At 42.2% G+C, this 15,803-nt stretch overlaps 1 protein-coding gene across 1 annotated transcript in view; it reads right to left on the bottom strand.

Moving 5' to 3' along the window:
• RAB19 (RAB19, member RAS oncogene family) overlaps window positions 1-15,803 on the bottom strand; it is a 73,552-nt gene that overhangs the window by 16,768 nt on the left and 40,981 nt on the right. The window contains exon 3 of the mRNA XM_069227894.1: window positions 7,062-7,245. Within this exon, the coding sequence (XP_069083995.1) occupies window positions 7,062-7,245 (184 nt within the window). The remainder of the gene's footprint in view (window positions 1-7,061; window positions 7,246-15,803) is intronic.

Raw genomic sequence — 15,803 nt, 5'->3', positions numbered from 1 at the left:
GTAAGGTAATAATATATTCATTTTTATTACACTAAAATGTACTACACTTAACACAAATTTCCTTCGGTTTTTATATTTTGCTGAGCATGTGTTAATGTGTATATGTATATAAATGTATTTATATAACACAAACCTAGCCAAACTGCAGTGCAGAACTGTTGATGGTCAAAGACAGGTATAAGTCAGTGAGTGATAGGAGAGGTAGCTGGAGTATTCATGGCTAATGCATTGCGATGCTGGGTTCTTCAAAGAGGCGAGTCTTCAACTCTATCCTAAACTGGAGTAGCGCTGGGACAGCCCTGAGGGATACATGGATGTTATTCCAGATACTAAGAAACTTATTTTCAAGCCCAGTGGGACGCCGGTGCGTCACTTTGTGATGCACTGGCGGTGCATTGTGCAGGCTCATATCTACAAGGATGTGCAAAGCCACTTTGCGTGGCTTTTCATGGCCTTGTAGATATGGTGAAAATCAACATAGCGCAATTCGCTGCGTTGCCCTACAGTGCGTCAAGGAGACATTCCATGGGCACTGCAGTGGGTTTTCCCACGCAACACCCATGGGTTTTGGCGCATTCCCACATTTACACGTCAAAACTGTACGCCTCCACAGAGGAGACGCAACATGGAGAAATATAATTATTTCGTCTAGTTTTTTCATCTTTCAATGTATGCAGCATTATGCGTGGATTGTTGGTGTGCAGAAAGGTGTGCCTTCCTGCACAGGAATAATCCTGTCTACAACGTAGGCTCTTTACACCTTGGTGCAATGGTGCCTGCGTCAGCGCTAGGCAGCCCATTGTGCACCAGCCCATGGGGAGAGGACAGAAATGCGTTGTATCTTGAAGATACTGTATTTCTGCCCTTTCCTCATGGTGCAGGGCAGTGCACTAAGGTCACTTGCTCATTGCCCTGCACCACAAGGCTCATAAATAAGCTCCTAAGTGCCTAGAAGTCTTGCTTCGAGATTTAGGAGTAGGTTTGTAATTTTCACAGGTGATCAGCAAAAAATGATATTTATGAATTGTGATTTGTCGGAGAACGTTCTTCAATGCAATTATGTATATATAATTTCTTGTAAGAGTTATTTTGCTAAAAGTGTAAATATTTACCTAGATGCCTTGTTTTCTTTTTTACACTTCATCACAGTCTGATGGTGTCCTCACTGTGAGTCTGCTAAAGAACACCAGAGATGGTGAGCTTGTCTGCAAGATAAGCGGGGTGCTGATCATGGTGGCTTTGTAAATGATGCAGCTGGTTTTGAGGATGACACGGGCAGACAAAGGGAGCCAATTGAGTTCCTTCAAGACAGGGGTGGTTTGAACATATTTCTTCAGTACAGCATCCATTTTAGGACATCCTCATTCCTCACTCCTCATCCCTACTTCTCATCCCTGCTTCTCATCCATCATCCCTACTTCTCATCCATCATGCCTACTTCTCTTCCATCATCCCTACTTCTCATCCATCATATATTATCCCTACTTCTCATCCATCATCCCTACTTCTCTTCCATCATCCCTACTTCTCATCCCTGCGTCTCATCCCTGCTTCTTATCCATCATCCCTGCTTCTTATCCATCATTCCTACTTCTCATCCATCATCCCTGCTTCTCTTCCATCATCCCTACTTCTCATCCATCATCCCTACTTCTCATCCATCATCCCTACTTCTCATCCATCATATATCATCCATCATCCCTTCTTCTCATCCATCATATATCATCCCTACTTCTCATCCATCATCCCTGCTTCTCTTCCATCATCCCTACTTCTCATCCATCATTCCTACTTCTCATCCATCATCCCTGCTTCTCATCCATCATCCCTGCTTCTCATCCATCATCCCTGCTTCTCATCCATTATCCCTACTCCTCATCCCTGCTTCTCATCCATCATACATCATCCCTACTTCTCACTTCTCATCCATCATCCCTACTTCTCATCCATCATACATCATCCCTACTTCTCATCCATCATCCCTACTTCTCATCCATCATCCCCTGCTTCTCATCCATCGTCCTTCATCCCTACTTCCCATCCATCATCCCTACTTCTCATCCATCATCCCTGCTTCTCTTCCATCACCCCTACTCCTCATCCCTGCTTCTCATCCCTGCTTCTCATCCCTACTTCTCTTCCATCATCCCTACTTCTCATCCCTGCTTCTCATCCCTACTTCTCATCCATCATTCCTACTTCTCATGCCTCAGCCATCATCCCTACTCCTCATCCATCATCCCTACTCCTCATTCCTCATCCCTCAGTCATACTAACACATTTTCAGTTTTGTGAAACACACCTTCACACTGATTGGTTGGGAACAGCCAATCAGAGTTATGAGAGAGAGCTGCATTCTATTTCAATGAAAAACAGCCTCCTCATTGTACATGGTGGGTGAAGAGGGAGGAGAGGAAATGCAACTGTGTGTTTGTTTCCAGTGAATTCAAGGCTGCATGATATTTCATTTTATTTAACTCAGTGTTTTTCTGTTTGCACAGGCCTCTGCAGAAAGCTCTGCTGGTTTGGGAAATACAAGGAGTGCACAGCCTGGGCCATAAATCAGCTCTTGGAGAACCGGTTATACAGGTCATCTACAGTTCAACCGCAAACCTTTCTGGTTTCAGTTTCATATGTAGAAACAAAATGTTTAAAATCAACTCTGGTGACAGTGCAATCCAATTCATCCAAATCTTTTCTGGTTTCATTTTTATTTGTAACAAATAAAATGTTTAAATCTGAGCCTGCTTTTTATTTGTAACAAATAACATGTTTACATCTGAGGCTGCTTTTATCTCTGAGAGCTGTTTTTCTTTCTTTTCTGAAACTAGGAAGATTTTCGATGAACTGTATAACCCTTTCTCCAAGAGCTGATTTATGGCCCTAGCTGTGGGCTCCTTGTATTTCCCAAACCAACAGAGCTGTAAGAATGCAGCTCTCTCTCATAACTCTAATTGGCTGTTCCTAACCAATCAGTGTGAAGGTGTGTTTCACAAAACTGAAAATGTGTTGGTATGACTGAGGGATGAGGAATGAGGAGTAGGGATGATGGATGAGGAGTAGGGATAATGGCTGAGGCATGAAAAGTAGGAATGATGGATGAGAAGTAGGGATGGGAAGCAGGGATGAGGGATGAGAAGTAGGGATGATGGAAGAGAAGTAGGGATGAGAAGCAGGGATGAGGAGTAGGGATGATGGATGAGAAGTAGGGATGATGGATGAGAAGTAGGGATGATGGATGAGGAGTAGGGATGATGGATGAGGAGTAGTAGGGATGATGTATGATGGATGAGAAGTAGGGATGATGGAGGAGAAGTAAGGATGATGTATGATGGATGAGAAGCAGGGATGAGGGATGAGGAGTCGGGATGATGGATGAGAAGTAGGGATGATGGAAGAGAAGCAGGGATGATGGATGAGAAGTAGGGGTGATGGATGAGAAGTGGGGATGATGTATGATGGATGAGAAGTAGGGATGATGGATGAGAAGTAGGGATGATGGATGAGAAGTAGGGATGATGGATGAGAAGCAGGGATGATGGATGAGAAGTAGGGATGAGACACAGGGATGAGAAGTAGGGATGATGGAAGAGAAGTAGGGATGATGGATGAGAAGTAGGGATAATATATGATGGATGAGAAGTAGGGATGATGGATGAGAAGCAGGGATGAGAAGTAGGGATGAGGAATGAGGATGTCCTAAAATGGATGCTGTACTTCAGGCTCTGGATGAGATGTAATGTGGTATGTAGTTTGCCTTTGAGGGAGACCAGTGTAAGGGTTTAAAAGGCCATCGAGTAGGGCGTTGCACCATTCAGATGGAATGGAATGAGCCGTTTGAACAGCAGTTCAGAAGTCACTTTCTGGAAGAAATGGTTACACTTTCTTTAGAAAACATTGCTACCCGGCAGTTTTTGTGTTTTTTTGGCAAGGTGTTCCTTCAGTGTGAATCCAAGTGACTTGGCATTCGGTGAAAGCTGGAGGTTAAAAGATTCAAGTCACTGAGTTAGGTTGCACTATTTCTTGTTGTTTTTGGCAAATAATAGGAATTCTGTCTTGGAGGGGTTGAGCTTCAGGGAGGCACTCGACATTCAGGTATGTATGATGTGCAGACAGGGTTTGAGGCATCAGATGCCTGCTGCAGGGGAGACTTTCAAGTCGAGTTGTGTTTCATCTGCATATTGGTGAACCTTGATGCTGTTATCTGCGAGTACAGGACTGTCAGGATATTGCACTAATACATTTAAAGGGCTGATGCACAAGACTGAGTGAGAGTTCTAAAGGATGAGGGCCCTGGCACAAATAAAGAACATCTGTGCAGCACAATATTAAAAGTCAATACCATAAAGAATGTTTCAAAATTAAGAATCATTACATATGGCAAAAAAGGAGGTAGATTCAAATCTCCATCAATAATGCATTACAAAAGCCAATTGTGAGAGGTCATACACAGGGGAACTGGCCATGATCAAAATATAGTTTAGTAATTAACTAACATGAACTACTCCATTTGTAAGTTAAGGGAAAGAGAAATCGGCAGCCAGTCGAACATGGAGACCGTCAGCTACACAGAGGTCCAACTATAAAGTCAGGCAGCAGTTCGACATGGGGACTGCTCAGTAGGAATAGGAAAAAGGTCTCATTAACATCTGAGAAAACAGCGCTATGAAACAAATCCCATTTTGACTATTTTTTTTAAAGAAAAAAAAAGGTGAGAAAAATACATGCACGCAGGAAACTTATTCATGCGACTATAAAAGCCACATTCTCTTCAGCAACTTTAAAATGGATGTCAGTGGAAATGATCAAAGGTTCCCTAACTAAATCTGTGAATTACTTATGCTAACTGAGGCACGTATAAATAAAAATTTTTTATTCACGTGTGCTTTAGTCAGCATAACTAACGGTGTGCCCTAGTTCTGCTAACTAAAACCCACTTAAATAAACATAGTTTATTTACATGGCTTTTAGTGAGCATAACTACATTTGCGGCTAAGTTATGCTACCTAAAACCCACATAATTTTAATGTATTCATGTAAAGTTAACATAACTAGGCCACAAGTTAAAACCTAGCCAAAATGGAATTCATTCCACGGTGCTGTTCGCTTATACTGGATCCATCTGTGTGCCTTAGGAGGAAGTTAGGTCAAGATGTTCACATATGCTGCAATAATCAAGGCTTTTGCTGCGCTAGCCACAACTGCATTGTCTCTGCATTTTAGAACGGCTTGTTGCATAGTTTGCTTCAATAGTGCAATCCTGTTTCCCTTGCTTGCAGAGTAAAGGGGATTCATATTTATTAGTGAGTTAGACATTACTTAAAGTAACTCATTTTATGTAGCACAATTTCTATGATGTTAATATGTTTATGTATCTCGATTAGTACAGCCCTATGGAACCACTTCACATCATGTCAAAAGCACTGTTGTTCACTTCTCAAACTATAACATGGGGCTTTTCTGGGATGTGTACCAGAGCCTTTCACAAAGCCTGACTCCACGACAGCCTGTTTATTTGATTTATGCTTGGAGTCCTTTTCTGTGCTTTCCCTGATGTCTGAAGCAGAGGAGACTTTCAAGTAGAAGTTCTGTATTGTCAGCATATTGGTGAATATTGATTATATGTGAGTAGGTCAGTGCTTACATTGAACTTGTGGTGGGCTGGCACTTATTTTTCCCGTATATGAGCACTAGTGGTCAAATAGCAGGAAAAGATCTAAACCTAATTTACATTCAATGAAACTCTTAATCAATCATTGGAAATTATTTTTCCCACATCAGGTATTCACCAAGTTCAAGACAGGGGAAAACATATAGGAAAGACTTAGGAAGAAAAAGACAGCAAAGCCGTCACAACCAGAAAAGAACCCGCATGTGCAAGAAAAAGGGGGGGGGGGGGAGGTGTCTGGTAGAGAATAAAAAAAAAAAACTTTGATATTTGGCGCGTCAACCTTTAATTGCACCGGCCTCTGAGCAGAGTTTTAGACACCAGCACTCTTTCTTTCACAAATTAAGCATTGGAGTAGAGCTCCGTGTACAGGTTGGAGATAACAGGAGACAGTATGGAACCCTAGGGGGCTATGCAGGTTATAGAGATCTTTGGGGATCTGGAGGTACTAATGTGAACAAGCTGGTGCCAGCTGGAAAGATAGGCAGAGAACCAGTGAAGGACACTGCTGGTGAATCCCATTCAGGACTCAAAGGCTCCTATGAGGGTGGAGCGGGCGACTGTGGCAGCTAGGAGCATGAATCATCTTCATCTGTGGTCAGGAGGGCATGGATATGCATCCATGTGTACGTGTACAATATTATTTTACTGTTTAACATTTAATCCTTTTCTATTTGCTAATTACTGAGTGCCAAAGCCATCAAATATGCAAGTACTGGAATGGATGTATGATTTATAGTTTCAGGGAAAATTTATGAATTTTATGGTTGAAAATACTAGGTGTCAATAGTGTTTCCAGACCCTATATGTATTACTCAAAAACCTAAATTTAAAAGTGAGCTGGTTCAAGATTTTTGAATCCAGAATGGAAATGGTGACTTTAATTTCCATCTATTTGAGATTTAACTTTGGAACCACCAACTGTGCATAGTCACAGACTGTAAAGTTCTGAATGGAGAAAGCCGTTTTCTAATTAAAGTGGGTGGCGTTATGCAAATGCAGACAGATGTGAGGAATATAAACTGAGACCCATCCAAACAATCCAAACATAATGTTACTATAAACACATAAAACACCTCCAAATAGTGACACAAGCAGTGATGGCAAGGTGTCCCTTGCTGCACATAACAAAACGTTGGATGTCAACTTGACTCAGGTGTAGTTTTCGACTATCACTCTGCAATACAAATCATACTACAGACAATTGGTTTACCAGATTTGGGTGCATTTTAGCTGTGATAGGAAACCACTAGCTAATTTGCACTTCAAATGATAAGTATGAAAGCCACAGTTACTACTCACTGTCTTCCTCTAGAAAGGATGGAGTAATACAAAAATGGTTTTGTTAGGAAATACGTAATCCTACAAGAAAGACAAACGGACATTCACCTACCAATTAACATCAGGACTATATTTGCTGCTCCAAATTTCTCAACCTCGTGAATCCAGTGAGGCACTGATTCGAAGGACTTGCGCCCAGTGATGTCGTAAGCAATGATGGCACCATGGGCGCTGCGGTAGTAGCTCTGTGTGATGGTGCGGAAACGCTCTTGGCCAGCAGTGTCCCACACCTGGATCTGATGGAGACGAGATTGTGTTAATGGCAAAGCTACAATGACATCCATGGCTCTATAGGGTTCACTGTTAGTGGCATGTTTGACAGCATCAACTGCATGAAAAAATACATGTATACCAAAGAAAGAGACCAAAGTGTTTAATGTAAGCATGCAGCTGCAAATGTGACTGATCCACATCATAACTTGGGATATCAAATTTGCAGTACATGCAGCAAGACATAAAATATGCATATGATGTCCAGTTAAAACCAATGTTTGGATGTCACAGCTAACAATCACTTTTTGGGGTATTAGACGGTTTGTGTGCCAGACCCTAGTCCTTCACAATACTGGGATGTTTTCAGAGTTAAAGGCATGAGGATGAGAAAGAATCCAACAACTCAGAAATAAAGTTATTCAGACTGACAAATCATGGGTGAGCAACCTCCAATATTGAACCTAACCAAGGTATTCCATGTGACCAGATATTGAGCCACACACCACACCCTGGAAGCAGGATAAGAAATTAGCAAAATAGAGCCTAATATAACTATTATCTCCAAAATTCCAAATATCATTGTCACTTCTCCAGTTCATCAACCTAAATATAGGATACCCTCATGTCTCGCCCTAATCTGATGCTACTGAGAGAGGGGAGCGGACTGGAGTGACAATACCTCAAAATGTTAACATCTTAGGAACTACCTCATTTGCATAACACATGCACCCAAATGTCGAGAAGTGGGCCCCCTCTTCCCCTTGCAGCTGGTGGCAACACACTTTTAACAACTTCAAGAATTTATTTATAATACGTCTATTCAATTTAAATTTGCGAACCAAAAAACCTAGAATACAAATGAAGAACAAAAACCCAGAGCAGTTGTAAAACACATGACAAAAAGTCACAATTTTCTAGTTACACAATTATAAACCTGTAATGGAACAGTATCACCATCTAAATAAAGCGTGAAGCACTGCACATCCTAAAGTTACATGGTGAGTGGAAATTAGCACCCGAAAGGCAGCAAAAAATACCCCCCTTTAGGGTGTCCTATCCAGGCATCCATTGTGGCCCAGAAGACCCACAGGCATCGATATTGAGAGACTTCCTCAATGATGAAGAACTCAGACAGGCCTGCACACTGGACAAGACTGAACAAGTAACCCCGCTGCTTAGAAAGCCGGGACCGACTCGAATGACCTAAACAACTTTCTTCCAGTGACAACTCTCCCCTTCTTGATGAAAGGTCTGGAAACTTCTTTGAACTACTCAACAGCCACCAATTGGGTTTCATAGCAGGTTAGACCACAGAGATTGTCATGCTACACATCATGGATGCTGCACTCAAAATTATGGAACAAAAATTCCTGCCTCCTGACCTGAAAATTATTCCTAGGAAACCTCAAAACACACCAAAGACTCCTGTAGTCAGGTCAGTGAGTAACTTTGAACAGCTATAGTTAGTAACCTCTGTATTTGTGAAATGAGTTCCAAATACAGCACCATAGAAAACTCTCCAAGTTTAATTGAAACAAAATAAAGATGCTTATCCCCATTGTCCTTTCTCACGTTTTCTTGTTTGTCAATGCTCTTCCTTTCCTCCTTTAGTGTGAGACTCCTACTTTAGATACTTTCCATAGCAACAAAAAGAGAAAGATCTTTAACAGTACTTAATTTGAGCTGGTGGTTGCCGGTGGAGCCACCACCACACACGGTAAACCCCTATTTTATACACCACGCATGCCTTGTGCATTTTTATTATCGCTTAACCCTATTCCACTAGTGATAGGTTTCTGCTGTTGACGGTTCTTTAGCGCTAAGATCCTCTGCCAGGGCAGCTGTGCGCTTTACAAATTCTAAACATATGACATGGGTAGTAGGATCTCCTGTATGCTTTTTCTGGATGAAGCACTTTCCTTTGCCTCTTCCAGGCTCCTCAAGAACGCCAGAATAAGTGTCTGTTTCTCTACAAGTGTGGGGGATACCAAGTCAAGAGTTTCTGCTCCCTCTTCCTTTTTTTACGCTGCAGGTCGGATGCATCTCCCCACGTTTACATCCTCCAAGTCATTGCAATTGGACACCGATCAAAAATGGCCTCAGAGTTCTCCAACCAAGGCAAATGGGACTCTGCATTTTTGGGCCTGCTGTCAGCCCCATACTTCTGACGTTATCACACCTCACAGTACGTGGTGTGACGTGGCCCAGTTCCACCAGGCAATGGTTCCTGCTGGTTGCTTATCTCCTCTAGCCTTCAGTTGCCAATGTACTTCAGTCCTGATTTGCCTGTTGCTGCGCTCCAAGGACTCTCTACAGTTCCTAATCAGTGGCACCACTGGGTTGACTCAAGCACTGGCCCCACATGTCAGGCCTAATCTTCACTTCAGAGTCAGAATATTTCCTACTGTATACTTTGGCTGCATGGGAAACAAGGGTCTGCAGTTCTCTTCCTCGCAGCAGTGTAGTAAGGGGGTGCCATGGCCCTGGTACAAGCAAGGAACATAGCCCCTTAGATTGCTATTGGGGTAGTAACGTCAGCAATTAACAATGTTCAATTGTCGCTGGTGCCACTGCACCTGCTGCACCGTTGGTAGCTATGCCCCTGTCTCGATCTGGAAATACACTTCAGCTTTAACTAACACAATTTGTACTGCATCCTGAGGGGCAGGAATATACTCGTCACTCAAAAACTCTCGGCACATATAGTCACCTGGATCGCTTCCTCTTGGGTGGGGGGACTTGTTGTCTCACAACTATCTGCAGCCTCGCACTTGGGTAGATTCTTGTCCGACCATGCTATGGGCTTGTTGAAGCTTCGTTGGGGTGCCGGAAAGGATTGGGTGCACTCTTGGCGTATGACTCCGGATTTCCTTTCGGATGCTGAGGGCCTTGAGGAGCTAGCATTGTTCTAAAACTATTTGGAGCTGAATTGGGGCTCCATGCAGAGTAGAGTGGTGGAATGGGAGGCATTAAAGGTTGTCATTAGAGGAATGTGCATAGGAACAGTGTGTGGAGTTCAGCATTAGCTGAAGGCTGAACTCAAGGCATTGGAGGGGCGCATGGCAACCCTACAAGGGGGAAAAAGGAGTTCTGCTGCAGCCTGTGGGGAACTACTGAAAGTACATGGGGACCTGCATGAGATATGGGGGAGACTGGAAAGGATGTCTCTGAGGACTTATCATCAGGGACTTCACAGAGAGGAGGACAAATCAGGCAGACTATTGGCTTTGATTCTGTGGTGGGAGGCAGAGCCTCCCCCCATCCTCTGCATCAGAAATGGTGCCGGCGAGGGGGTTACCAGCAAACAGGATATTTTAGGCGCCTTTGCAGACCATCTCTGGGCTGTTTATATGGCCAGGCATGCGAGCTCGGAAAAGGGGGTGGATCTTCCTCGGCTGGGTCCTGAACAGACAAGTGAGCTGGAGGAGGATATCACAGTGGATGAATGGGGGAGGCCGTGAAGGCGCTAAAAAAGTTGAAAGCACTAGGCGGGGATGGCTTCCTCGTGGAGTTTTAAAAGTTATATAATGCCACACTCAAAAATAAACTGCTGGAAGTGTTTCAGGAAGACTCAATGTCTATGGCACATTGGAGAGGGGGAGGATGTCTCCTGGCAAGGGACATTTATCCAGGGAAGTGTTTCATCTCCCTTCAGAAGGCACGGGCAAACATCTCGTTTGGAGTAGGCCCTGGGCAATTTTTACAGAATGATAAATTGGAAACGGTAGTACGAGAGGTGTGGAGTGCCTTTCCAGATGCCCCTTAGGCCTCGGAGGTATTGGGGGGGCTTCTTTGGTGGGGGGGCTTCACTTGATCACACGGTTTTATAAAGCACTTCGAGGAGATATGTAGACTACACCATTCGTTGCCTGTGGCACCTGAGAATGAGACATAGGAGAAGCAATCTCTGATTCCGATTGGGGACAGGCGTTGGAACTGGTCAACACCGTTTCATGCAATAATAGGTCAAACTGTTGCATTTCAATTTTCTGCATTGTACCTACATAACACAATATAAATTGAATGAGATAGATCCTGCCAGGGGAGCCAGCTGCACGCCTTGTGGAAAAGAAGGGGCGACATTCTTACACTTAGCGTGGGAGTGTGATGGGGTACAGGGTTTTTGGCAAGAAGTGGTACCGAAAATAACAGGGGCTACAGAACTGATTTTCCATTTCTCCCTGATACCTGTCTGTTGGGTGTAATAGCAAGCCCTTAAGGATGGAAAATTCCTTATAAGCTCACCAGGCTGGCCCTTCTTTTAGCAAAGAGGAGGGTGGACATTGCATGGATGGTAACCGGGAAGCCACTGCTGGAGCAGTGGCTGAAAGACAAGATGGAACGGGGTGCAGTGGAGGAACAGCATATGCGATTAATGTGCACGGATGAGGGTGCAGGAGCGGAGATTTTAGTTTGGGTACAGCTCTTTGAACAATTTACAGATGAGAAAGATTCCAGTTCAGATTTCCTTGGAGGGGATGAAGGGTGAATACCTAAAGATAATATTACATAAATAACAATGGTGACGACCAGATGAGTACAGACCTCCTATGATGTAACAGATTGGTTGTCATAGCTCGTTGATTTGGTTCGTCTAAAAGTTGTATGTAGGACTCACTGCCAAGTTGTGTATGATTGCCTAAGTTAACATCCCTGTAGTAATTTACTCTTAAAAGCTTGGTTGTCTCTGTCCTCTATCCCTCTATGTAATGCGACGCAGCAATAAGACACTGTCTAGTTGAGTAATAGATTGTACTTTCTTGCATGTTTTCATTGTGAGAAAAACTAATAAAATAAAGTTTTTAAAAAAACTAACACAATTTGTGATAAGGAATTATCTCTAAACGGCCTGTGAATATTTTAACTTAATTAAAATGTGTAACACTCCCCAGTGTTTTTTTTATATCAAAAGTATTCTCTCTCCTTTTGTACAGCTGCTTAATTTGCAACCCAACAATTTACAATCGCTTTAACTCGATCACATGGAAGACAGTCTGAATGGGTTCTGGCTTATGTCACTGAGTTTACCTGTGGATTTAACATTAACTACGAGGATGCAGACTCAATTTACTAGAAAATAAAATATTGTTTTAAAACGTTTTCAATATCAATTCATTATGTCTGTTATTATTAGGAATAAATACCATGATTTCTCTCTTATGTGATTTAAAGTTGTGAGATTAAACCTTCTACCATCCACCCCATGAGACAAATAAATCCTGCTAATTTTGTTGACTGTGGTTTCAAACTTGAAACCTTTCCTTTTTCAGCAAGAAAATGAAAACGTTCAACGTTAGAAGATAAAACAAAGTGTATTAAAGCTGAGAGGAAATCTTGGAGTTAAAGTAAGAAAATCTATTGCTAGACATCAGGGTGTATAGATATGTCCTGGGCAGCATCAAATAAGTCAAAGGTGTAAATCATGCACTGCACAACTGTGCTGATGAGCTCAAGTCACAATGTACAAACTTCTGCATCTATTTTCTACCCTATAAAAACAAAAATTTAAAGTCCTTTTTAAAGCACAATTTTGAGCTTAGAAATTCTAACCCTCTCCCCTCCTTTACAATCTGGACGCCCATTGGGTTGATCATCTCAGAAGTCCTTTCTGTCTCCACACACCACCACACGCCACTCCAACCTCTCATCCTTACTCAGATCCCTCAATCTGTGGGTAACATCCGTCAGAGTGCACCACCCCATTTCCTCTGCTGCTCTCTACGCATTTTGCGTCTAGGCTCTGCATTTTTCTCATAAGTCTGTCTCACTTTCCCTACAATTATGTGAGTGTGCATGTGCGAGCTCGAAGACTATGCGGTAAGCATGTGTCAACTAGAAAGCAAAGGAAAGTAGGTAAACCAGTATGGAAGGGTTTTATAGATTTGTGAAACTGGACGTTATTTGAAAACATCCCAGTGTACTAGATTTGTTTTTCTAGGAAATTAACAGTTTTCAATTTAAATCCTGTTAGGTTTAAAAGCAATTTACGAAGAATGAACTAGCATTGGCAAAACTAAAAGGCAAGGCCACAAAAAATTATCAACTCAATATTACAGTATATGCTTGCAATACAATGTTAATATTAAAAAACAGTTATTGCATATAGAACATGGTGGGTCGTTCCTAGCAGTCAGGTGTTTTAGAGTAGGTACGGAAACCCTTTGTAGTTTTAATACACACCAGGGAAGATCGGATTCTACCCGGTACAAAGAAAGTTACCATTCGCTTTGAATTAGTGTAACATTAAGAAATAGTCTAAACACATAAAAATGGCTGGAACAATAAAAATGATAAAGAATGGAAAGTAAAAAAAAAAAACATTGGGAAAGTAAAGTACAGGCCCACCACGCGGCAATGAAGTGTGCTTCTTTTTAGGCAGATGTGCACTCCCAGTGCCAGACAACCAATAGCCGAATTGGTGTGACAGACTGCCATTCACCTGCTTCTGCCCCATGTGGTGGGCGGAAGCAAAATGTGAATGGCAGCTAAAAAGGCCAATGGCTGAAAGAGAGAGTGGGAGTGTGCTGGGGGAGGTGTGCATTTTTAAGTGTATATTTTATTTTTACATTTTGTGATAATATAAGAATGGACCAAAAAAGGAAAGTGAGGTTTATGTGACAATCTGCATCCAAAAAGGATGACTATCCTCTTGGAACCAATTACCATTTGATTGCTAATTCCTGAAATGTACAAAATCTTCTGACAGCAAATTAAACCAGTCTCCTGAGTAACACACACCATGAATGAGCAGTGAACGATCATGTAGGAAGAGAAGGTGAAAGCTGTTTCACATGCCCTATCTAAGGTAAGATTTAGGTAGGTTCCTTAGGCTTGGGATCACCATCCATTTCCTCTTGTGTCTCGAAGAAAGCCATAGACCCGAGTGGCTGTGATATATGGCTGACACTTTGTGGCACTAAGGATAACATATATGGATCTATGGAAACAAACAATTCCAGGAACATCTGCTATTCAATTTGAAATCCACTCCCAGGGCCGTTATTCACAAAGAGACTTAAGACTTGTAAAGTACGCCCTCGTGGTACAATATCCACACTGCAGTGCGTAAATTCAACCCTGAGTGCGGGGATTCCGCCGCTAGTGCAGAGACTACGCACTCACAACTTTATGAGTCTTAAGTTCCTTTGTGAATTGGGTCCCTGGTGTATGAGAACCAAAGCTCCAGCATCTTGTTTGAGCTTGGTACAGCAATAATTGTTCTGCAAAAGGATAAATCATTCTATGATGAAGCATGCCACAAAATTGACTTTTTATCTTAAAAGAAAAAGGATTCCCTACAAAGTCTAAGGAAACTTTTCCTCGAAACCTCACCTAGTACATAAAATAAACAGTCATTCTTTTTCTGCCTTTTTGTTGTGTTTGTATGTGTAGTTTACTCTTACCTGAAAGACTGGCAGAAAGAAGCCTCAGATATTATCAGGATGACAACATCAACCCTGTCAAATTTAGAATTAGCTAGCAACATGAAGAAATCAATTCTGAAGCCCAGCCTAAGACTTGTTGTCGTTCCCCAATGACAAAGTGACATTATTTACGAATATTAGGTTTCCATTTAAATCGAAATATTTCTCTGCCACCATTTTTCCCACAGCTCAGCACAATAGCAGCACAAGTGCTACACTCATTAAACAATAAAAGATGCATTACATTTTATCTTCAGAGTACAAAGCACTTTGATCAAGCCGTCTATTCATAACTTACGGTTCCTCAAATAAGGGTAAGCCTAACCCAAAGCATTCATTAGCTTCATTTACACAGCTGGCTCATGCTTCTATTATCAGAACAGTCATGGCTCACTTTACAAGAAGTATGGCAGCAATGTCACTTGATGGGATCTTGCTAAATGACATTTGTAAAGCAAGGACACAGAGAAGGATGCACTCTGGCAAGATATTACTGAATCGACATTTAGCAAGAACACACGCACCGGTCAGAGCATGGGTGCTCCTGAGCCTCTTTTCATAAAGTGAATCTCATCCCCACCTTTCCCTGTTCACTGTCCTGCTTTGATAACTTGAATTCAAGCAAGTGAATCTATGAACAATCCAATGCTGGAGAAGAAAGGGAGTTACTCAGTTGTAACTTTGGTTCTCTGGTATTGGTATCTTTCATAGATTCACAGATAACCCACCCGCCTCTCTTTCATGAGGATCTAACTTAATATCTGGTAAACTGTGACAAGCTATAATATATGGACTTTGGAAACGTCTGCCAGGGTTCTGGCAGCTGATTGGCTGACGTTAGGAGACATATAATGATATGGACGGGCTATATATACTCATAATCTATGGAAATTCATATGTTGTTGAGCGTACTGGACACTAGGTTATCTTGAGTACCGAGGGCCACCAGCATAGTGACAGGAAATAATTCAAGCATGTGAATCTATGAATGGTACCAATGGTAAAAATATAAGTAAGTAGATGTTTTTCATTTCTTGACCATGATCATTCCAAAACTATCATTGGAGGCAGATTCAGGGTCCAGTTTGGAACTTTCCATACTTCCATAATTAGGTCAGACCTAAAGATTTGGTGATGTTAGGGAACAGCATGCAACA

Source organism: Pleurodeles waltl, chromosome 4_1 (assembly GCF_031143425.1).
Source record: "Pleurodeles waltl isolate 20211129_DDA chromosome 4_1, aPleWal1.hap1.20221129, whole genome shotgun sequence".
NCBI lineage: Eukaryota > Metazoa > Chordata > Amphibia > Caudata > Salamandridae > Pleurodeles > Pleurodeles waltl.
Note: the sequence above shows the minus strand (reverse complement) of the source record. Positions and strands in the feature narration are given on the sequence as shown.